This window comes from Pleurodeles waltl, chromosome 8 (genome assembly GCF_031143425.1).
Source record: "Pleurodeles waltl isolate 20211129_DDA chromosome 8, aPleWal1.hap1.20221129, whole genome shotgun sequence".
Taxonomy (NCBI): domain Eukaryota; kingdom Metazoa; phylum Chordata; class Amphibia; order Caudata; family Salamandridae; genus Pleurodeles; species Pleurodeles waltl.
The window spans coordinates 312,667,361-312,691,180 of NC_090447.1; the positions used below are offsets into that span (position 1 = coordinate 312,667,361).

At 43.5% G+C, this 23,820-nt stretch overlaps 1 protein-coding gene across 1 annotated transcript in view; it reads left to right on the forward strand.

Moving 5' to 3' along the window:
• Positions 1-23,820, forward strand: part of LOC138249086 (suppressor of tumorigenicity 14 protein homolog) — a 605,612-nt gene that overhangs the window by 516,114 nt on the left and 65,678 nt on the right. Inside the window, exon 15 of the mRNA XM_069203127.1 lies at positions 3,518-3,701. Within this exon, the coding sequence (XP_069059228.1) occupies positions 3,518-3,701 (184 nt within the window). The remainder of the gene's footprint in view (positions 1-3,517; positions 3,702-23,820) is intronic.

Genomic DNA, 23,820 nt, shown 5'->3' on the forward strand with positions numbered 1-23,820 from the left:
ACGTATGATGTCTGCCAGCAGGGTCATGTAGATCTTGAAGAGCATTGGGCTGAGCAAAGCGTCCTATGGGACTCTGCAAATACTGTAATATCTTGAACTTCAGAGGCATAGTGGGGCATGTTGAGAGTCTGGGTTCTTCTGGTTAGGAAGAGCAGATACATTTGATGGCAAGTCCCTGAATGCCTGATTCGTGGAGTCATTGTATTAGGAGGCAGTGGGAGATGGTGACAAAGGCTACTGATAGATCTAGAAGAATCAGGGCTGTGGTTTCCCCCTTGTCAATAATCATCCATATATCATCCATTGTTGCTGTAAGGGCAGTTTCTGTGTTGTAGTTGGGTCTGAATCATGATTCTATGGTGTTGACAACCTGGTATTTAGCAAGATGGTCGGAGAGGCGCTTGTACGTGTTTTTTTTCCGGACTATGGCTGAGTAGGAAAAGATGGATATTAGTAATTGACAAGTCTGGTCAGGTCAGCCGGGGATTTCTTTTGGATGGCATTGACAGCTCTGTGTTTCTATGGTTTCATGAAAGTAGCTGTGTTGATGGAGGTCTTGAGGTTATGGGTGTGGGCCTCGCTGATAGGGACTGCTCCTTTGTCAAAGGTGTGATGAGGGCAGGGGTTTGCGGGGGCGTTCCTTCACCATTAGGAGACTTCTGGAGATGGCCAGGGGTCCAGCTCTGGGGGGAAGTTGCTGTATATAGTTGTGATTTTGCTGCAGAAGAAATTTGAGAAGTATTTATGCAGATCTTGTGATGGCTGATGTTTTCAGTGACAGTTGGGGGTGTGTTGAAGTCTAACTTTTGAGAAGACTTCTTTGCTGCTGTCGGAGCTGGTGTTTATTAATTTGCCTTAGGAGCTCCTCCTGGTTTCTCAGATGCGCTGGTGGTACCTCCCCTGGGCAGCCTTGAAGGTGTTTTTTCCATTTCCTCTTTGTTGGCTCTCTGTTTCCATTCCAGTTGTTTGCAGTGTCACTTGATCATTTTGAGGTCTTCTTTGAACCAGGTTAATTGTGTTCTGGTTTTTCTGTTTTGCTTCATTTCATGGGGGGCAGAGTGTCACCACAGTTGATGGGCCACTTGTTGAAGTTTTTGATGTTGACAAATGGAAAGGCTACACCATACAATTTAACAGCATTCAAATTCCAACAACTATGGGAATAGAATACGCTTTGTGTACAGTATATTAGGACATTGTGTATTATACATCTAATCAACCCAGTTGTCATGAAACTCACCTTGCCTCTAAGTTGGTTCAATTCATATGTCTTTGCTAAACAGTCTTATCGGATACACCTGATCTTCCAGCCAATTCACATTCTGTTATCTGACATGGGCAAAAGGAACTTGAAGTTCATAAATTATATGTTTCACAGAGATAGAGAGGCAAGATGAAGTATCATGTTAGTTGGAAAACTACTGACCCAAGGACAATACTTGAGACGATGCTTCCAAAGTTCATGCTTACTATCTACTAATAGCCTTTCATTGTTATTTTGCTTAGAAGCGTAGAAACAGCCAGCATCACTTTCTCAAAAGAGGGGAAGCTGTCAGGTTCAATAATTGAGGCTGCCACCAAAGCAGATGCAAACATGAGCACGGAGCAGCAACAGTGCAATTAAAATAACAAATTCTCTGGGCCTCACTGTGTCTTAGTCCACTCTTGATTCTTGTGGTGGGGATGCAGAGGCTTAGTATATTATTGATGGCAATGATGCTAGCTTCAATAGTCTCCCCTTATGACTAATATTGGCAGCCTCTTTTCAAATAATGCACATGAGCAAATAATCCGTGTTCAATCCCTTTTCTTGCCCTATAAATATCCTGTGTTTTTTTGTACCACTGCTTATTTCCTTTTTCGAGCTTCATGGGCTTCAAACCTTCAGAGTCCTTTTTTCAGCAGACATATGTTCAGTGACTATATTTCAGTTTCTATCCTTATTTGGCACCCTCCTTCAAAAAACAATCAGTCACCACCTATGCTTTAAACCAGTGGTCCTTAACATGTGGTCCTGAGACCCATGGGATTCCACAAAGGCTACTCAGGTAGTCCGCGACTGCCTAAAAAATTAAACAGTGTATATTAAGAAGGAAATTGTAAAATTTAAATATTTTAAACGTTCTGTAAATGCGATGAACTTTGAAATAGGAGGTTACAAACTTGAGCTAGAATCTTCCAACTGATTATTGAGAGCAGTGCAAGTACATCAAACAATATACTATGGACAATGAGTGCCCTGTTTCAAAGTTAGAAAAGTACTGGCTTTCCCATTAAAATAAAAATGTTGATTTTTTTAAACATTTGTATGTGAATTAAACAACATATTCCATAATTGGTGTACTTGTTTGATGAATGTTTGTTTCTGTACTTTTGTATATTGTTTTGTGGTTAAAATCATTGAAAATGTTAGGCTGGGTTTCTTAGCTTCCATGACTCAACAGGGGTCCCCAGATTCCGATAATGCTTCAATGGGGATCTCAGGGCTCCTGTAATGATTATGTGAGGGGAGGGTTCACAGAAGTCAAAAAGTTAAGAACTGGCCTAAATCATAATCTCTCTATGATCCTGATTATCACCTTCATTCTATATTTCCAGCCTAGTAGAGAGTGGGATTACAGTTTTGAACTAGGGTACCTGTGAGACCTGATAGACAGCCAGGAAGACCTATTTGGTGAGATGGTTTGGGCAAGTTCCTACTTGAAAATCATGAAGTAGGATGTGATACTTGAAAATCACTAAAATTGGAATTCCCATTTGCTTAAAGAAGTTTGGAACAAGCAGAATGTGCCAATGTAGATTTGTATTAAACTATTATGGATAATATGTCAAATGTGTTACAAAGAAATTATTTTCTACTTTTAGAGCACTGCCCCAGAATTTTGTTTTTGATGATTTAACGCTTGTACAACCTTTTCAATCTTTTAATGCTCGATCTTATCATAACAACCAAAATTTCAATTCATGTTAAATAGATTCCAAATCATGGGGCCCGATTCACAAAGATAAACTTAGACGAAAAGTCTAAGGCCCATAGTCATACTTTTTTTGCACCACATTTGCATAATTTCTTTGACGCAAAGCAGGGCAAGCTTACAAAATCTTATTATATTTTGTACGTTTGCGCTGCTTTCGCGGAAAAAAATGATGCATATGTGGCGAAAGAAAGTATAAATATGTGCCTAAGTTGAGACCAAAAGTGTAAACGTAGACCAAAAGTCTATCTTTACTAGCAGTAAAATTAGACTTTTGCTCTAAGTTTAGACTTTTGGTCGAAACTTAGACTTTTGGCCTGAGTTTACCTCTGGGAATTGGGCCAACTGTCTGTGGATCTATACATGTGTTTATTTCCATTTAAACAATCCTCTATTTATTTCAGTTCTTTTTATTTTTATATCTGGCCGTTTTATTTGAAATGTTAATTAAATGCCTAGGTTAGTGCGCACAAGTTTGGACTTTTCATGCTTTTCTGTATTAAGTTTGAACTTTAGAATTTTCCTTTGTGTATTTTGTTTAGAGTGTGGACGAAGTCAAGTGAAAAAAAATAGAATCGTTGGAGGCGAAGATGCAAAATCTGGAAAATGGCCTTGGCAAGCAAGCCTACAAATAGGAATGCATGGCCATGTGTGTGGAGCTTCAATTATTGCAAAGAAATGGCTAATTTCTGCTGCACACTGTTTCCAGGACACTGACCTCCTTAGGTACGTAATATTCCAATGACATTACACTGTTACACAACATCACATAGTTGTATTGTAATTGTATTGTATTGTAAATGCTTATTGTCTAAGTATAATAACATGCCAATTACAAACATAAAATCATTTAAAATCATCAATACTTTCATAGTCTTAAAAATTCAGTTAAGAAATGGCGATACACAAGATCAAGAAATTTTGTAGGCTACTTAATCAATTAACTGTCTTTTGTGGAAAAGCGATATCTAACTGCCTCATATGTTGCTCTGTAGTTTTTTTAACATAGCTAGACTTAAGTATCTTTTTTCTTTTGTACAGTAACATTAAGCATAAGCACACAATAAGGATCTATTCTTATAGCCACACTGTCGGCATGATCTGCTGGAAAGACTCTCTTCATTTCATGAGCCTTCAGGGTTTAAAGTATAAAATAAACAACTCTGATATAATGCAAAGAAATGACTAATTTCTATTCTGTACTGTTTCCAGGACTCTGACCTCATCAGGTATGTAATAAGCCAGTAATATCAAATAAAGCAAATAATAATTATAAAATGCTTACTAAATGGATACAATTAGACCTCAGTGAAATTTTATTTACACTGGCATAATTTCCGTCATTTCCCATTATGATTATTACTTGAAATTCATGAGATTACACCGTTACAAAACATTGCATAGTTGCAACTTCCTTCAGGTAAAAAACTTATTGTTGGAGCAAAGGAAGAAAAAAAGTGAACCGAAAGTGAGCAGCCGTTGCTCATGTCACGTGCAATTTTGCAGAATATGTTTAGTGGTAATGCGGCCTCTCACCAAAAATGTGCATCAGAACACATTTCACTATATATCAAAGCCAGCATTTTGCATAATAACACATAACTTGGTGTACATTTTGGAACATTTTGTGTCATTTTCTTTCAAGGCAATTACATGAATTTCACTCAGACCTAGTTACAACATAAGATAAATGCATCAAATTAAACCTGAAAGTACATCTACAGCCCTTCAAAATTGGAATTTGTTTCAAAACTATTTGTGTATCAATGCCTGGTTAATCGGATGATCGGTGCATCTATTTGAAGGAGTGTCGTGTAACATTGGGGTCCATGTATCATGTTCATGGAAGCTGAAGGCACTATTGCTCTCTCAATCTGTATGAATACATTGATCACATCAAAGTTTAATTAAAAAAGGCATATGTATAAGTTTTATAAAAAAAGATAAATGAAATGAAAAATTCCTTCAAAATGGCTAAAGTGTTTCTTTTTTTAAAACCTCTTGGGAGTCATATTTGTATCAACAAATGCCACCAATTGAACATCTGCACCTAAATTTAGTATAAATGAGAGATGCAGTGTCCTGGAATGTAACATGTGTGCCTTCCTTCTTTGCTCCCAGTGTGGTAATTAAAGAGCAAAAAAGAGGGGAGAGAAGCCAAATATTAAACCCTCCTTTACTTGATCATTTTTACTCAAAATGCTGGACTTATGTTGATACAGGGAAATACACCACCTAGGACACCTGCTTCAAATATAAAGGTCAGCATTTTCATTTAAGAACCGGTAAATTTGATGAGTGTAAAGACCATGCACGTTAATAGCTCATAGGCTAGAACAGACCTCAAGGAATTGTTGTGACGAGAATATGCATCCTTGCTTGAACAGGTTATTGTTTATTTAAAATGCAGTTTACATTCACCTAGTTTTATCATTTGGAAGTACGTTTTCTGTTACTTTTATACAAGAATCATCACCTTAAATCCAGTAATGTGTTATGCCAGTAATTTAAGGAAAGTAAATGCTTTTGAAATCTTTGGGTGTCCAGATATCAGAAATGACTTATGAAGAGGACATTATTTTACCTATACATAGCACTGACTTTTATGCAAGGCTGTCTGTCTGGAAGTATGAAAAATCAAATTTGATATGCAATAAATGTTGAATATTAATTATATGAGGCCCAGAGCTCATACTGTTCATATTCCATTGCATGTGGTGCTCACTAAGAGAAAGATTTAACTACTAGATACAAAGATAACGTGATTGTGAACCGGAACAGTACCCCTACCAGCAGAGCTACATCTACCACACACCTCACCCAGATTATTAAGAAATCTCCGAAAATTTTAGAATTGGGAGGTGGAATTTGATGCGGGATTTGGAGTTAGCAAGGGTGGATTACTTTAATGGACACTTTAATGAGGCATTGAATTTCAGAAGGAGATAGAATTGTGATCAAGCGAGCTTTGTAATTCTGTGGGATGAGGTTAGTGGGGGTTTAAAATTGTTATGGGGATCATGACTTTGTGAGATATTCTATTGTGGTTCACATACAAAGGAAGTTGAATAGTATCGACTGTGAGGACATCTGCACCCAGTTGTGTTGACACATTGCCAAGGGCTCCATGCCATCCTTGCTGTATAGATTAGTAGCCTATCTTAAGTACCTGTTTTTTCATTGTCTTAATATAGCCTACAGCAAAGGGCAAATGTTGCTCAAATGTGGATTTACCTTAAAGAACTGAAAGACAAGAGGTATTTGGCAAAATAGGAATAGGTTGGTTTAATTAAATGCAGCAGCTGGGAGAGCAAAGTACAGAGTCGGGAATCTAATGACTGTCGCTTAAAGTTACAGAGTTCTAAGCTCCTTTATATACAATTCTTGAAGGGTTATAAAAAAATTCTATTCATCGTTTGCAGAGAGGAATCCGGGCCTAGTCACATAGTCATAAATCTGTCCAGCTGATAAAATGCACAGGTGGGTCTTGGCCTTGCATGGACATACTGCGGGCCAGAAGGTAACATGTCCAGGTGTCTGGCACAGGGGGAGCATGATCACTGGGTCTTCTCTGTGTGCTGTGTTCTGATTGACTGAGTGTTCCTAGCTTCGTGCGGCATCTAACTTTATGGTATTTTGGGGGGCCAATCTCCCAAGACCTTCGTGGTGTTGCTGCCTAGCTGAGTGTTTGATATGGATTTTTCCTGTTAGTGTTTTTGTCTGAGGGCTACGTGTCACCGCGCCTGTGATGTGTCAATCAGTTGCTTCTGCCTAGGTCACAGAGCTTGCCTGACCACGTATTTCTGACTTGTGGTATATGAGGAGGTCACATCTGGTGGAATCGACAACAGCAATGCAAGTTCATTGTTATGGTGTACATTAACATCATTTTTATCTCTATCAACGTTCCCCCTTCTAGATTTATTTTCAACAACAGTGTCCACCAAATGCTTCATGACAGTGACATTGTTTGAGGTTTGGTGTGTTTTTGTTGCATCTATTACCATTTCCCTAGATATTTGCATTTTACCTAATTTCAGGACTGAGTTTTTACACCAGGAAATCCCCACTTCTAGAAAACAACACAAAAATGAGGATCGGAAGCAATGACATGCACAGTCAAATCACCCACTGGGGAACCAGGAAAAACCCTCAAATAACCAGTCCTGCTCAGAGGCACCTTCTTCATGTTGGCTTGTAGACGATGCAGTGTTTAAATGGCAAGAGTTAGTGTCCCATTGTTCAGGTTGTTACCAGTGATAAATGTACAACAGGATGCACTGATCTTGGTGCAAGCTCCACCCTTCATCGTGGTTATCAAGTCCAACACATACCAATGTTGCATCACCATGAGGCTGATGGGTCTTAATCATTCCTTGATGGCATTTAGGCTGAGCTTAGTGTCATTGATCATTTTCAGTATTTCCCTCCTTGTTATTTGCAACCAGCGGGCATTTGCTTTTGTCTGCAGGGTGAAGAAAGGTATGGATCCTCCTGCATTTACTTGAGCATCAATGAATAGTCTAAATTCTTCCCGAATGTCTTTGTAAGGAGCCCACCCAAAATACTCAGCAGTTATTTTTTCTCAAGCCTGATGCAACATAATTATTGACTTCTTTAGCAGATGTTGGAACAACTCAGACAGGTCTTCTTCAGGAATAACCAGGGTCGGGGTGAGTATGGGCACTAAAAAGCTTAGGCCCCGCCAACCGGGGGCGGGCTGAGCATAGGCAAATTCTCCACACTGCAAGTAGAAGTCCATCAGTGCAGAGGTGCCCTAGTCCATGTCTGGTGCGTGCAGTATTGCTTTGCAGTTCTCATTAAAGCTGAGCGGGATCATCCCTTTTCCTCTGAAACTCAAGGAATGCAAGGTACATTTCCGCACAATTAGGGGTTGCCCCTTCCCTTCCAACCACATGTACCTGTCTATCTCAGCATCCCAGATTTCCTGACATGGTGTATCTATGCTGGTATTCAAATCTCCCCCACAAGACTCATTTCCCCTTGTATCATTAAGGTGGACGGCAATACACAAGAACTTCATGCCTGGAGTCCATTTGTTATGAAAGAAGACTGCCCCAGACATGCTAAGGGCCACCCTGGGACCACAGACAGAGGTGCATTTGTGCACTGGTGTGGTGATTTTTGCTACCTCCAAGAATCTCTATGGATGGTTGCGGCCACACCCACAACTAAAAGAGGATATACAATGGTGCAAGAATACATAACTTTTGGAATGTTGTAGGTCTTAAGATGGCTTTCTGAGTAATCATCTGCAGTCTTGTGGTGGTTGGGGGTGTCTCTCCTCGTGGCGAAAGTGCTAGGGTACCAGGGGTATCTTTGCTTTTGTAAAATTAGTTCATAGAAGGAATGTCGGTAAAAACTAGTCTGTGGTATAGTTCACGCAGGTATTGCCAGTGAGGGGTTTATTCGAAAGTCGGAGATGTGGACCCAGCCCTCTCTTCCTTTTACTTTAAGGGCAGTAGGTGTTGCAAAGATTAATTTGTAAGGCCCTTCATACTTGGCCTTTTTCCATTTCCTCATGAAGTTACAGATGTAAACTTCCTGCCCAGGTTGAGGTGTTTGGTAGGTAGCTTGGTGGTGGTGCACTTAGAGTTTTCGTGGCTGACCTGTTTAGAAAGGAACTTGGTGGTTTTGGTTAACTCAGAAAGATATACATGCAGCTCGTCCCCTGGTACCTGAGATCTCGCCTCAGTGCTTAATTTGGTCTGTGTTTTCAGGATGGGTGTTCCCATCAGCCTGCCTGTTACAATCTGGTGCGGTGTAAAGTGGTGTGCACTGCTTGGCGTGTTTCATAGCATGAACAAAGATAGAGGCAGACAGTGGACCCACTTTTTGTGAAGACTGACGCATATTTTGCTTAATTTGTTTTTTAACAGGCTGTTGAATCTCTCTACGACACCGTTGCTTTGGGGATGATATACTGAGGCCAGTTTGTGCTTTATACCTAAAAAGACGCAGAAGTGGTCAAACATGGAGTTGACAAAGTGCCTGCCATTGTCCGATCAATTGACATGTGGTAGCCCCACCTTGGTATTACCTCTCTGACGAGGAATGTGGCCACCGCCTTGTTGACGCAATGAATGCAAGGGCCGGCCTCAATCCACTTGGAGTATGGGCAGACCACTACACTCAGGTATCGATAGTGAGCATACTACTCGACCATATCAATAAAATTGATCTGTTGTGCTTTGAATGGTCCTGTTGGTTGGGGGATAGCCAGTGACACAACTTTCAGTGTAAGTTTGGGTAAGTACAGCAGGCAGATGGTAGGGTTGGGGATAAACCAGTCACTCTGAAGCTCAGCTATCATGCTATCTTTTGCCATGTGTACCAGTAGGTGCAAATGGGATAAGGCTACGTTGACTAGGCTCTGCGGCATGATGGGTTTCCCTGTTGGTACGTGTTCGTATATAAGCTTGTGTGCAGTTTGTGTGCAACCCCTGACTATCCTTTGCTCTTTTTAATCTACAAGTGCTGTTTCCTGCAATTCCCTTGAGTATAATCTTGCTGTGCCAAGATATGGCTCTTCGCATAATAGTCCTGTCTCCGTAGTTTGTAGTGAGGGAAGCATGTGTGGGTTTGACCATTCCAAAAGCCCCCTTTTTCAAAATCTGGTCAGCTAATGAATTTCCCGAAGATATGAAGTCTTTGCCCCCGGTATGAGCGTCACATTTTACCACGACTACGCATTTAGGTAAAGTTAGCCATCTACTAGTAATTCTAAGAGATCTCTGTGTGCGATGTGGTGCTTTTAGAAACCCTGTCTTCTCCATCTGCCTATGCTGGAGTGCACCGTAGTGGTGACATAAGCGGAGTCGAAGTAGATGGTCACCATTTTCCCCGAGCGTTGAGTGAAGGCTTCAGTTAATGCTATCAGCTCTGCTGCCTATGCTGACAAGTGGGGGAGGAGAGACAATTGTGCGGTGATGTGCAACGTCTCTGGGGCTGTGTGGCTAAGAGCCACTACTGCCCCAGTGTGCCTTACACCATTCTCTTGGCCTATTGTGGAGGATCTGTTGATGAATAATACCTCACTATCTAAGATGGGATCCTCCTCCGCCTTACTGATTCCCTCTGGGGTTCAGCTTGCACAGTCGTGGGTCTCCTCTCCCTCCTTGACCTAGTGTTATAGAAAGGTGGCTGGATATACTAGATGGCATCGTACTATTTTTTTTTTAATGGCCTAGACGGCATCAGTTGCATCCTGACCCCTAATGTGTAGTCAGCGTGCTCTTGCTCTTCTGTATGACTGCAAAACACTGAATGCTCTGCATACAGTGTCAGCAATGCACCCATCACTATGGAGGGTCTTATGTTGACAGCAAAGGCTGCTGCTGCCAGCACCGGCTCACATGGGGAATTACCTTGTATGACTGAGTCCAAGAGCCCACTGTAATAGCAAGAGATTTGAGGCCAAGGGTGTATTTTTGGGTTAGGACAGCTGCCATGACTCGCCCATCACAGTGGTCAAATAAGAAAAATTCCTTCTTGTAGTCAGCCATTCCCAGTACGGGGGATGCAATATCTCTGCTTTCAATTTTTTGAAAGCCTCATGCATTTCAGGCATCCATGCTAGTTTCTCATGGCTTGCCCTCACCTTCTTCATAGCTGCAAGTAAGGGAGCAAGGAGTGCTGTAGACACACTGTTGGACAAAGTAGCATTGTCCTAAAAACCTTTACATACCCTTTTTAGTTTTTGGGGGTGGAATAGCCCTGATGGAGTCTGGGTGCTCCGGCGTGATCTTTTGGCTGGTCACTGAGATTAGTTGGCCCAGATAGCTAACCTCTGTTTGCACATACTGCACCTCTCCCTTTTCCACCTTGTATCCTCTTGTGGCAAGTGCAGTCCTAAGGGTTATCATCTCTTGGCGTCGCTCAGAGGGACTGCATATCAAGATGTATTCAGCGTACTGTGCAATAGTGCTGCTGGGTTGGAAGCTGGTGGGGTCTTTTTCAGTATTCTGTTGAAAATACTTGGGGATTCACAGTATCCCTGAGGGAGTCTTTGGTATAACAGCTGGACCCCTCAGAAGGGGAACGCGCTCAGATACTGACTGTCTGGGTGCAGTAAAGGTGCAGTAAAATGCTAAAGAACACATTTTTATATCTCTCACAGAAAAATAGCAGGTGTCTGGGGGTATGCTAGTTAGTATGACATATGGGTCTGGTACTACAGGGAACCCCTGGGCCACAATTTCATTAAGGGGGTACATATCCTGCACCAGACACCAGGTCCCTCCCTTACTCTTTTGGACCGGGAAGCTAGGCATTTTGCAGGGAGAGACTCCCATGTGGAGGACCTCTTGATCAATTAGCGCTTGCATCATGGGTGCTATACCTTTATCCAACTTCTTGGAGAGCAGGTACTGGCGTCCCCAGGGTAGGGTAACCCCTTCTCACAGTGTTATCCTTAGGAGTTCGGTGTTGTTGATGAACCCCACATCGTAGGACTGCTTGGTCCACAGGTGTGGCGGTACTGTGGCCTAATCTTGTTCCTGCCATGTTGTTAGTACCGCCATGGGTTTGGGGCCCCATTGCATGACTCCTCCCTAACATGGATGGGATCAACAAAGATAATTTCAAAGGCCTTCTGGTACTCACTGAAAAACTGGTCATCAGTTATCTCCAGTATGCTGAGGTCGGGTGAAACGAAGATGACACATGCCAACATGGTATTCACTTGGTCGGTCGCCCACAGGGCCCTGTATCTGGGCCATATTTTGAACACCTCCAGGAAGAGCAGTATTTCCCCTTGAGGTCCTGCATCAGGGTGACCTTTCTGATGGAACCCAAATTCATGGGGCAGTGGCAGCTTCTGGATTGGCAGTTCTGGTGCGTTAGCAATGAGGGTGAGGATGGCATTAGTGAAGGCCGGGATATTGATGTAGGTGAATCAAGGACATGAGTCTTGGCAGGCAACCCCAGGCGTCTAGCACGTCATTGTCCAGTCCCCTGAGAAATGAATGGTCATGTTTAGTTTGGCTATCAAGTCTCTTCCTAGAAGATTAGCTGGGGTTGAGGGGTGACTTAGCAGTTTCCGCTTCACATGGCTGCCTTCCGCATCTAACTCTAGGGGTTTCATGAAGGGAACCATCATGACCGAGAACTTGAGAAGCTCTGAGTGTCCATGGAGTGCTTGGACAAGGGCACAATCCCTTCCTTTAGCCAGGACTTCATTGCCCCGGGTCAATTAGGAAGCTGTATGGTATGTTATTTATCAAAATTGTTACGGTGGGCTCCTCCGTGAGTAGTAGAGGTTTGGGTCTCACCCGTTGTGCACAGGATTAGCTCGTGTCTGCCGTGCTGCATATGTGGTTCTGTGAATGAAGAGGGGAATGTGACTCGGGGGTACTCTACATGACTTCCTCGACTCCCATTTCTTCATGCTAAATCCTTCCTGAATCTCTGCAGCAATACCCTTATTGGTGCCACCGCCTTTGGTGCCATCTTAGCTACAGTTGCTCTGACCAGGGTCGCCTATCCCCTGTTCAGGGATTCTGTAGCGATGCCCTGGTCCCATTCTGGTTTCTTCCTTCTTACTTTCACTTCCCTTCTTCCCTCAGCTTGTCTTCTCTCTCACCTTACGAGGCATTGCTGCATGTCAGGTAAATCACAATTGGGATTTCCTTTCCCATATCCAATACAATCCTCCAACATTGCTACGCCCTCTCCTTCAAAGGACAACCCCCCAGGCCAGGACCATAGGAACTGGGTCCTCTCCCGATCAAATCTGATAGCAGGTTGCAGAATGGATAGGCAAGGCATTTCCCGTTGTCTCTCGCTTGGGCAGCCAGTAGTCACCAGGTACCTGGGTGTGGTAGCAACTAACCTTGCCGTTATGCCTCAGAAGGTTGGAAGCCTTTCCCCCCCTTCACTAGTGGAGCCACTGTCCAGGGCCGCTATGAACGTCTCAGACACCAGACGGGTAGGAGTGTTTGTTCCGTGCGCTGTTTGGGTTTGAAAAATGGAGAATGGCAGATAGGGGGGTCGAGCTTGGGTGAGCCCCAGGGCCAGCCTGGACTGGGACAGGCATCCCCCAGCCCAGGATTCAGTGGTTTGCTGCCTGGCGCAGGGCCCTCTGGGCCCCACAACCAGTCAATTGGTGTAGCCTAGTGCAGGAGTAGCTGGGATGGCAGGCATCAGAGAGAGCAACTTCATACCCACGTATGGTGGGGGAGGTTGCAAAGCCTTGCTTTTGGGTTCTGGGTGGTTGCAGGTCAGGCCACCTCGAAGATGGTCCATAGTTCTAACAGTGCCTCACTTTTAGCCTTCTTTTGCCATACAAATTTGGTCTGAATGTGTGTTCTTGTGTGCTTCATTTTGTTGAAGTTGAAGGTTCCCCCCTCTGGCCAAGGAAACATGTGTGCCTTAGTATGTGCATGTGGTTTAACAGCGACTCCATGATGGGTTGGGAACCTTTTTAAAGGACTGTATAGTTATAAATTTGTTGGTTTTCAAACAATCCTACTTTCAACTCTGATTGAGGGGAAATATGTACACAGCAATATGCTAGCATTAACTACTAGCTATAAGCTCAACTTCAGACAGATGCATCAAACAGACATTTCACAATACATAAAACAACGCATATGAAGGGTCACAACTTGAAAGAAAGTGCAATGGTTAGTGCAAACACTGTAAACTGTTTTTAGAAGCAAAACAACAGATGTTACATAACAATTTGTGAGAGAAAGACTACGATTTCTTCATACGCACATTAACAAATGTAAGACAATATAGCATTTCAATGTGAAATATAGTTGCAATAGTTTGTCAGCACCACAACATCAACAATGCATCAATTGAAAGGCCACAATGGAAGTAAACAGAGAAGAGAGAGAGAGAGAGTGAGAGAGAGAGAGGAAAAAAGAAACAATTACAAGGAAAAAATTATAAATAAATCAAAAGAGGGACAGGAAGCTTGTTTAGATAGGTCCAACATCCATGCTCCCAATTCAGTATAACAGACTGTGGGGGTGCCATTCCCACTAGAGGGGGGATAAAACACAATAGCTCACTGATTTTGTGAGGTAGTACATACAATGCAGTCTATAAATATTAGTGGTGGCTTCAAACAAAGTAACATAGAAATAACACTGTCCGATATCCGGGTCAGACCATTCAAACAAGTGAAAAGACACATGTGCAAAACAGAAACAATATTTCTAAAAATATGGAGTGTCCATGAAGAGCAAATTATTCTTATATAGTTATTCAGTCAGGATGCTGTGCATGGTAATAGAAAGTCAAAGTGAAGTTTTTTTTTCATGTTATCATTGTCCTCATTTGTGAATTCAAGAGGATACAGGAACTCATCTTTTTTAAAAACAGGATCCCCCCCCTCTTTTCACCTCATTCTGGTGTAAACAGAGGCATCAGTAGGGGTATGAGCAGGGGCTCGTCACCACCACAGCTCTCAAGCCCCACAGATCAACACCTACCAGCTAATATGTTGCCACCAGGCAGGCCTCTTGGCCCCTCTTCCATAGGTTTGTTCTGTGACAATTAATAATCATTGGACACCATCCAGCTAATGGTCAGCACCTACCAAACCCCTAAACCAGGATCATGAATTATACCAACTCTCCCAAGCTGTCCATAGCCTATATCTTTTAAAGTGCTTCTCCACTCTAAGTGCCAACTGACCTCACTCTTTCTTGAATTGTCTGTGGCAAAGGAAGCACCCACTTTATACATATCTCATGTTGAGCAGTTAAAACCAACAAAAAAGCAACAATTTTTGTTTTTTGCTAATTGTTTGGGAGTGTTCTACTCCAGCCACAACACCAAAAATTACCAGGGAGAGGGTTACCTTAACATCAGAAACCACCACTACCAGGAGCACCTTACCAACATTGTGACAGAACTGCAGGAGCTTGGGGCACTGCCAAAACATGTTAATATCATTCACCTCCTCTTCATTGCATTTCAGGCACCACTTCCCCTGCCGCTTCCTTATGCACAACAGCCCCTTCGGTGTCCAGTAGGCCCTATATGATATTTAAAAAAAAAATCCTTAAGGAGGCAGATTTAACTGCAACCCATAACATACACATCAATACTTGCCAAAGGTTGGTGACATCCAGAGACGACAGGTTCCTTACCCAGATTCTTAGGGGTAAGTGAAAAGTCTCTTCACACAGCCTCATCTAACATCCAATACCATTCCCCAACTTCCTTCCGCAGGGGTAATCTCTGAAGTAATTTTTCCGCCTATGCACAATTTCCTTTCCTATCACTGGGCAAGCCCATCGCCCAATTTATAAGTTGGTAGTAATTAAACTCAGATATAGTACCCTCCATATTCTCAGAGAAAGAAGAGCAGGAAAGAAGGACATTTTCTTCCAATATTTGTCCTCATTTATCAATTCCCTTCTTCCTCAGGGGAATTGACAATACATCTTGAAGGCATTCCAGGGTGCCAGGCGAGTCCCAAATTAGAGCAAAACTACTGTAGTAAGGTATTCTTAACAATCACCTGACCTGATACCAGAGCTTACAGACAGCCTTCAAGATCTTAAACCTTACCTTTTTTAAATGTTTTGGGTGCCCAGATTTAGGGGGTTATTACAACTTTGGAGGAGGTGTTAATCCGTCCCAAAAGTGACAGTAAAGTGACGGATATACCACCAGCTGTATTACGAGTCCATTATATCCTATGGAACTCGTAATATGGCTGGTGGTATATCCGTCATTTTACCGTCACTTTTGGGACGGATTAACACCTCCTCCAAAGTTGTAATAACCTCCTTATACAGAAAATAATCGTCTTCCCAAAGCAGGTGCTTTGTAATGGCTTTAAAAAGAGGGGTAAAGGCAGAATTATCACAAAATAACCCTCTCATATTCTTCCGTTGAAAAGCCATACAATATTCATAAAAGTCAGGGCTTTTAATACCTCCTTGTTCTTTTTTCCTACATAATTTCCTCCATGCAGTCCTCCTTCCACTTGAAGACCAGATAAAGCTGCTCAGCTCCCCCGCAACCTTTTAAACCATGCTGATTTAAATGTGTAAGAAAGTAGCCTCTTTCTAGCATGGTTACCCCCATTTTTGACCTGTTTGTCAGTGTGTTTGATTGCGTCACTGGGATCCTGCTAGCCAGGACCCAGTGCTTATGGTTTGTGGCCTACTTGTCAGTATGTGTCACTGTTTTGTCAGTATGCTTGACTGTGTCACTAGGATCCTGCTAACCAGGACACCTGTGCTATGCTCTCTCTGTTCCCAAATGTGTCCACTATATACTGGTAACCCAGTATTTCATCCCAAAGTGGCATTCTGGTGCCCCCTTATAAGTCCCTAGTATTTGGTACCTAGGTACCCAGGGCATTGGGTTCCAGGAGATCCCTATGGGCTGCAGCATTACTTTTGCCACTCAGAGGGAGCCCATGCAAAGGCTTCTGCAGGACTGCCATTGCAGCCTGCGTGAAATGGTGCATGCACCCTTTCACAGCCATTTTCACTGCACCAGGTCACTGATAAGTCACCTATATGTCAGATCTTCCAACCCTGAAGGCTGGGTGCAAAGTACCTGAGTGTGAGGAAACCCTTGCACTAGCAGAGGTGCCCCTAGGTTGTCCAGGACCATTTTCCCAGACTTTGTGAGAGCAAAGATGCCATTTTACGCATGCACTGGACATAGGTCAATACCCATGTCCAGCTTCACAACGGTAACTCTGAATATGGCCATGTAAGGTGTCTAACACCTGGGAATTGTACCCCAATACCGATTCCAGTATTGATTTTAAAATCCCATGCACTCTGGGGGCTCCACTGTGGACCCCCATTACTGCCATACCAGCCTTCTGAGGTTTTCTAGGCAGTCCCTTCTCACTGCCACCTCACAAATAGGCTTCTGCCCTCCTGTTGCTTGAGCAGTTCAAGCCCAGGAAGGCAGAACAAAGCATTTCCTTTGGGTGAGGGGTGTTACACCCTCTCCCTTTGGAAATAGGTGTTACAGCCATGGGAGGGGTAGAGTACCAGAGCCTCTGGAAATGCTTTGAAGGGCACAGATAGTGCCTTCCTTGCATAATCCACTCTACATTGGTTCAGGGACCCTCAGTCCCTGCTTTGGTGCGAAACTGGTCAAAGGAAAGGGGAGTGACCACTCCCCTGTCCATTATCACCACAGGGGTGGTGTCCAGAGCTCCTCCAGAGTGTCCCTGGGTTTTGCCATATTGGATTCCAAAGTGGTGGGGCACTCTGGGAGCATCTGAGTGGCCAGTGCCAGCAGGTGACGTCAGAATTATCCCCTGAACGTGCTAACCTGTGGAGCTAGCCAATCCCCCTTTCAGGGCTACTTAGGGTCTCTCCTCTGGGTCTTTCCACGGATTTGGATTGCAGGACTCCAGCAGGACTCCTCTGCATCTTTTACTCCATCCTCTACCGACGGAACAGCCGCTGAACCCTCCAGGAACTCTACAAACTGCAACAGAGAAGCCAAGACGACTTCTGCAACATTGTAACTTCAGCTCCTACAAGCAACTGCAACAGTCTCCAGGTCGTGTATCCTTCAAGGACTGCCTGTCTTCAGCCTGCATCATAAGACCCGAAGGAATCTCCCCTGGAGTGATGGAGTCACTTCCCTGCACCTCTCTGCTGCGACGTCTGGTGGTGTGGGTCCCCTCTCCAGATGACGAGCGTGGATTCAGCAACACGGGTGGTGGACTAAAGTGATCCCGACAGTCCCAAGGTCCAGCTGTCCAACTTTGGTGGAGGTAAGAGCTTGCCTCCCCACGCAAGACAGTACCCCCATGCACTGCGTGACTTGCAGTTGCCAAGGCTTGTGTGCGACCTTCCAAGAAGTTCTTCATGCACAGCACAGCTTAGGCCCCCATCACTACATCCTGTGACGCACAGCTTCCTGAGTGGCTCTCCGGTGGCGTGGGATCCCTTTGTGTCATGCTGCATGGGCCTCCATTTGCACCTCCTTTGTCCCCGTGCTATGGGACTCCTGTGCACACTTCCTGGTCTTCTGAGGGCTCTCTGAGTTGCTGAGAGCCCCCTCTATTTTCCCCTACTGGGTATAGGACACCGCGTCCCCCTTGGTCCCGCGCAGCGCCATTTTCCATCAACCGCAAGTTTTGCATTTGTCAAGGCTTGCTGGTAGAATCCAGCGATGCAAACCAGACTGCAATCATCCATCTGGCGTGGGAAATCTTCTGCACCAACCAGGAACCTGCATCTGTCTTCTTGGGTGCATAACTGACTTTGTCTTCTCACCAGTAGTTCTTCTTTTGCACCTTTATCTGGGTTTGCAAGGGATCCTGTTCTCCCTGGATTCTTCAGTGCTTCTTGGACTTGGTTCCCCTTCTTCCACAGGTCTCTAGGTCCAGGAATCCATCATTGGTGTCTTGCAGTCTTTTCTGGTTCTTGCATAATCTTCTATCACGACTTCTTGTGTGTTTCAGGAAACTTATTGTGATTTACGCCTTTTTTCCTGGGCTCTGGGGTGGGTTCTATTACTTACCTTTGGTGTTTTCTTATACTCCCAGTTCCCCTCTACACAGCACACTTGCCTAGGTGGGAATCCGACTTTCGCATTCCACTATTTTAGTATATGGTTTGTGTTCCCCTTAGGCCCATTGCAACCTATTGTGATTTTCACTATTTGCACTGTTTTCTGACTGTTTTCACAGCTATTTCTGCATTCCAGTGTATAAACTGTGTAAAGTACTTACCTCCTAAGGGAGTATAGTGTCTATGGTATTTTTGGCATTGTGTCACTAAAATAAAGTACCTTTATTTTTGTAGCACTGAGTATTTTCTTTCATGTGTGTGAGTACTGTGTGACTACAGTGGTATTGCAAAAGCTTTGCATGTCTCCTAGTTCAGCCTTGGCTGCTTAGCTACAACTACCCCTAGACAGCCTGGCTTCTAGACACTGACTATATTTCACTTATAAGGGACAACTGGACCTGGTATAAGGTGTAATTACCTTTGGTACCCACTACAAACCAGGCCAGCCTCCTACAAAATTCCAACAGGGCTGCGTTGAAAATGAAGGTAAACATCAGATGAATTGCCATTTTCAAGATGTTACCCCTGCCTTTACCTTTAAAGGAAAGCGGGAGACCACTGCTGATATTTTATTAAAATTTACCTCAGCGGTTCTATTTAAGTCAGCTGTCACTTGGACCCCTAGATACCTGATCTCCTGCTTAATCAGGGGACTGCTATATTTAAAATTTCACTTCATAATCTTGTCTTTTGCTGGTTGCTATTGTAGCCAGATACCTTCCCAAAGTCATCCAGTGTACTCAGGATCATTGGGAACGAGCTCGGCAGGTATCTTGTATAGATCATTAGATCATCAGCATAAAGTGCCACCTTATTCTCCCAACTCTTAAACTCAAAGAGGATAATACCTGTATGTGACCTGATCTTATTGGCCAAAGGTTCAATGTATAAGTTATGGAGAAGAGGGGAAAGCGGACAGCCCTGATGAATCCGCCTTCCTATCCTGATCTGCTGGAAGAGATTACCATTTACCAGAACGTTGGCCACTGGACTCTTATATATAGTCCTAACAGCTCTGGAGAAGACCAGAATCAATCGCACTGTGTAAGAAGGGGCAGCTAACTGGATCAAATGTTTTGTCTGCATCAAAGGTAAGCATCACCAAGAGCAGATTATCTTTAATGGCCATAGTGAATGGAATAGGTTCTTTCCCAGTGTAGGGTATCAATTTATCTGGTCCTGACAAAATGCCTCTGACCCTCCAGGTGCCGAGGCATAAAACATGTTGACCCTACTCAACATTTACTTTCATTATTTGTAGTACATTATTACTAACAATAGCTCTCCTGCTTTTATTGTGTCAAAGGGGCCATTATTAAACTTGCTTTGGTTACCCCAAGGCTCTTTTAACTCACATGCACTACCCTAAACTTTATATTTTCCCTCACTTGCACTCATCATACAGCAATAAGGTTAAAAGATCTCTGCCAAAGGGCCCCAATCAAAGGGCCTGTCTGATATTGCAGTGCTGACTCGACGTGGAGCGTCCCATAATGAAGCATGACACCCCCTTGAGGTGTGTGAAGGTATTCAGATCTAATCACTCGGATCCCTATGGCATCTGTGTAATCACCTCTACTGACCCTCTTGTAAAAACAACCCCTCCTTCCCCCTACTAAGAGAAAAAATTATGACTTTTTCCAAAAAGTAAAAAGCTTTAGCCCAGTCCTAGCGTATACTGGCCGATATAGAGGGAAGGCTCTGCGTGGTACATGGGACTAAGTGAGCCCTATAGTCTGTCAATATTGGCTCGGGGACAAAGATAACAGCAATTTTACAAAAAGGAGAAGGAACGAGGCCAGCCCTCCTCGTCCAAGCACAAGCTACACCTAATCTCCAAGATCCAAATCTTTTCCCTAATGTCCACATTGCACCCTGTTTCCTACCCAGAGGCTTAGCGTACCATCTATGTCACACCCAGTAGTCCAAGTGAATAAGCCCTCTCAATTCTTTCAGACACCACTAGTGTTTAAGGGACCGGTTAGTGCTGAGAAACCCTTTTGGATAAAAAAATAAGATTGAGGTGTTGGCCCTATATCACACCCACAGCCTGTGTATACCATCTGTGCAATGCCCAGTGGTACAAGCATTAAAGCCACATCCTTATATCAGACTCCAGGATCAAGCTTACCAACTGTATCTCGCCCAGTGGTACAAGTGGTGCTCTATATCACACCAAGGGTCATGCGTACTATCTGTGTCTTGCCCAGCAGTCCAAGAGGACCCTATATCACACCTAGGGTCATGCATACCATTGGTGTCTCACCCAGCAGTCCAAGCAAAGCCGTATATCACACCCAGGGTCAGGTGTACCATCTGTGTCTCGCCCAGCAGTCCAAGCAGAGTCCATATCACACTCAGGGTCAGGCGTACAATCTGTGTCTCGCCGAGCGGTTCAAGCAGAGCCCTAGTTTGCCATTCACCAAATGCTGGGACCAAGGATCAGATGTAGTCTTTTACCCACTGATGGTGGCTTCAGGATGGAACTTCGCCCTATGGATTCAGCAGAACTTTCACCCAGTTGCGACATCTGTTCACCTATCTTTGTTTGGGCAGATGTGAACCCGTATGGGTGGGGTCCCCTTTCTTTGGCTGCAGTCTAGGCTCAGATGATCAATCTTTCCTGACTGGCTCACCAAAATGTTGCTTGAATGCAGATATACCTTAAAGAAATGAAAGACCAGAGACATTTGGCAAAGAAGGAACAGTTGGTTTCATTGGACGCAGCAGCCGGTAGATCGCACTACAGAGTCGGGGTCTGATGACTGTCTCTCAAAGTCACAGCGTTCTGAGTGCCCTTATATACAATTCTCTAAGGGTTATAAAGCAATTCTATACATTATTAGCAGTAATGAATCCGGGCCTACTCAAAGAGTCGTAAACCAGACCATCTGATAATGTGTGCAGGTGGGTCTCAACTTTGCGTGGACATATTGCTGGCCAGTAGGCAACATGTCCAGATGTCCAGTATGGGGAGCATGTGATCACTGTGTGTTGTGTGTGTGTTGTGTTCTGATTACCTGAGTGTTTCTATCTACGTGCAGCATCTAACTTTATGGTGTCTTGGAAACGTGCACCCCTCCTGCCAAATGTGTTTTATTGAGGGCCAATCTCCTGTTGGCGGTGCTGCTGCCTGTCTGAGGGATTGAGCTGGGTTTTTCCTGTTTGCTTGTTTGTCTATGGGCTTCCAGAAGAACTGAGCATTGTAGCAATATCAGGTGTCGATGCAATACCACTAAGATGAGCTCCCACTTTCTAGAAACTCAGCTTACTCCCTCCCTTACTACCTCAGATGGACCATTCTTAAGGCCAACTACCAATGGGACAAGTGAACCCTTTTCCAGAAGTAACAATTCTGGGTCTTCCACCACCCCACCTGTGATCTGCCAATTAGTTGCTTCAGGCTTAGGTCGCAGGGCTTACCTGACCATGTATTTCTGACTCGGGGTAGATGAGGAGGTCACATAGGGTGGAATCAACAACAGTGATGATAGTTGATTGTTATGCACACACATATCATGGTGTACATTGACATTGTTTCTATCTCTATCAACACAACTATCTAGGTCACTTTGATCAGACTGCAGGGCGCCTGCAGCGCTCCCTCTGCAGGACTTTCCCTGTTTGGTATAGGTCATAAAGCCTATATTTCAGAAGATCAAACACTCTTTCAGTGGTATTGTGATTTTTTCTAGGTTGGCTGTGTTGTATTTCAGATAACCAGACCAGTAGCTGCAGGTTGTCTCAGACGGTCAGTAACTAGTAGCAGTTGATATCTGAAATATTCATTAGAAAGCAGAAATTGGGAACAGCAGCTTGGCAGCCATCAATACATCTGACTTCATCCACACCTGGAGAGATAGAGAGACAGAGAGAAAGAGAAAGAGAGAGAGAGAGAAAGAGAGAGAGAGAGAGAAAGAGAGAGGAAAGACATAACGAACTGTGCACTAATCAAGATTGATGAGGGTCTAAACTGTGTGTGTATGTGTGTGGATGCAGGAGAGAGAGAACAATATATATATAGAGAGGGAGCCATGTCACTAGCGCACACATCAAGATTGATAGCGGTTGTGTGTGTGTGTATGTGTGAGAGAGAGACGTCATTGTTTTGTCATAGTGCATCATGTAATCATGTATGATTTCAAGTACAGTTGTACATGAGGGTCATGTGTGCAGTGAAATGAATGGGATGATTTGATAACTCCAAGACACTCCAGTTTCCAATACAGTACATAAATATTGTGAATCTGTGCATTCCAAAATGTTAGTCTCCTGGTTCTTCTCACATGAAGCTGCTGACAATAAGAAACTGATGAAATGTTTTTGAAATTAAAAATCAAGATTGCTCATGTTTGTCCCTAGGACATAACACATTCCGGTGAGCCTACAAGTTGATGTGCAGCAATGAAGGTATTTATAAGTTGGGCACCACATGCATTCTTCTGTGGGATGCTGTAGGGGAGTGGGCCTGAGCTAGGGAATGCATATAAAGAAACTGTATCCTGAAAGAGTGATATGTCTTCTTTCTGTGAATAATGTAATCTTGGGTAGAACCACAGAATTGGGCATCTCAAAGAAGGACTGATATAATTAACATAATAGGTCTTTGCAGGTTGTCTTCTACATTGCATACCACAAAATTAAATGATGAATGGAGAGTTCAACCGTGGCAATGTACTTTTCTCTAAAGCAATAGGAGATTTGGAATATTATGTATGACTATCAAAGTGAGTACATTCCTCCCTATTTTCCTGTGTAAATGATGGTAAAGACACATTATACGTCCTTCAGTACTAAGAATCTCAACTTCTCATAAACATTCTTGAACTCAGCACTGTCAGATAACATCTTGTGTTACTTAAAAAGAAGTCAGACAGACAAAAACAATGTTCTCTTCAATGAAATAGCAGACAGTGCAAAACAACTTCACAAATCGGTGTTACTTTAGAAGTGGTAACAGAGACATCAGATATATTTGCTAGACTTCTTCCTGAACTACAAAATCAGAATGAGATTGCCATAAGATCCTAAAGTAGTTTTCTTTGGTCAGGAAACACATATAGACTATTCACGACAATTGAAAATGCAAAATGCCTAGCCTGCCCAACGATGTTATCCTTCTCAATGGTTACTAGGTCCAGTTCCTCAATTTGGTTAAAGGATAAATGCATGCACAGTGTTCAGTCGTTTCCACATTCAAATGGCTTTTGAGATGATCAAACTTTCAAAATGTCAAAGGGATCTTGATTTCTCCAACGTGGGCCCAGAATACTTGGCACTCCAATATACACTATCAGTTCCAA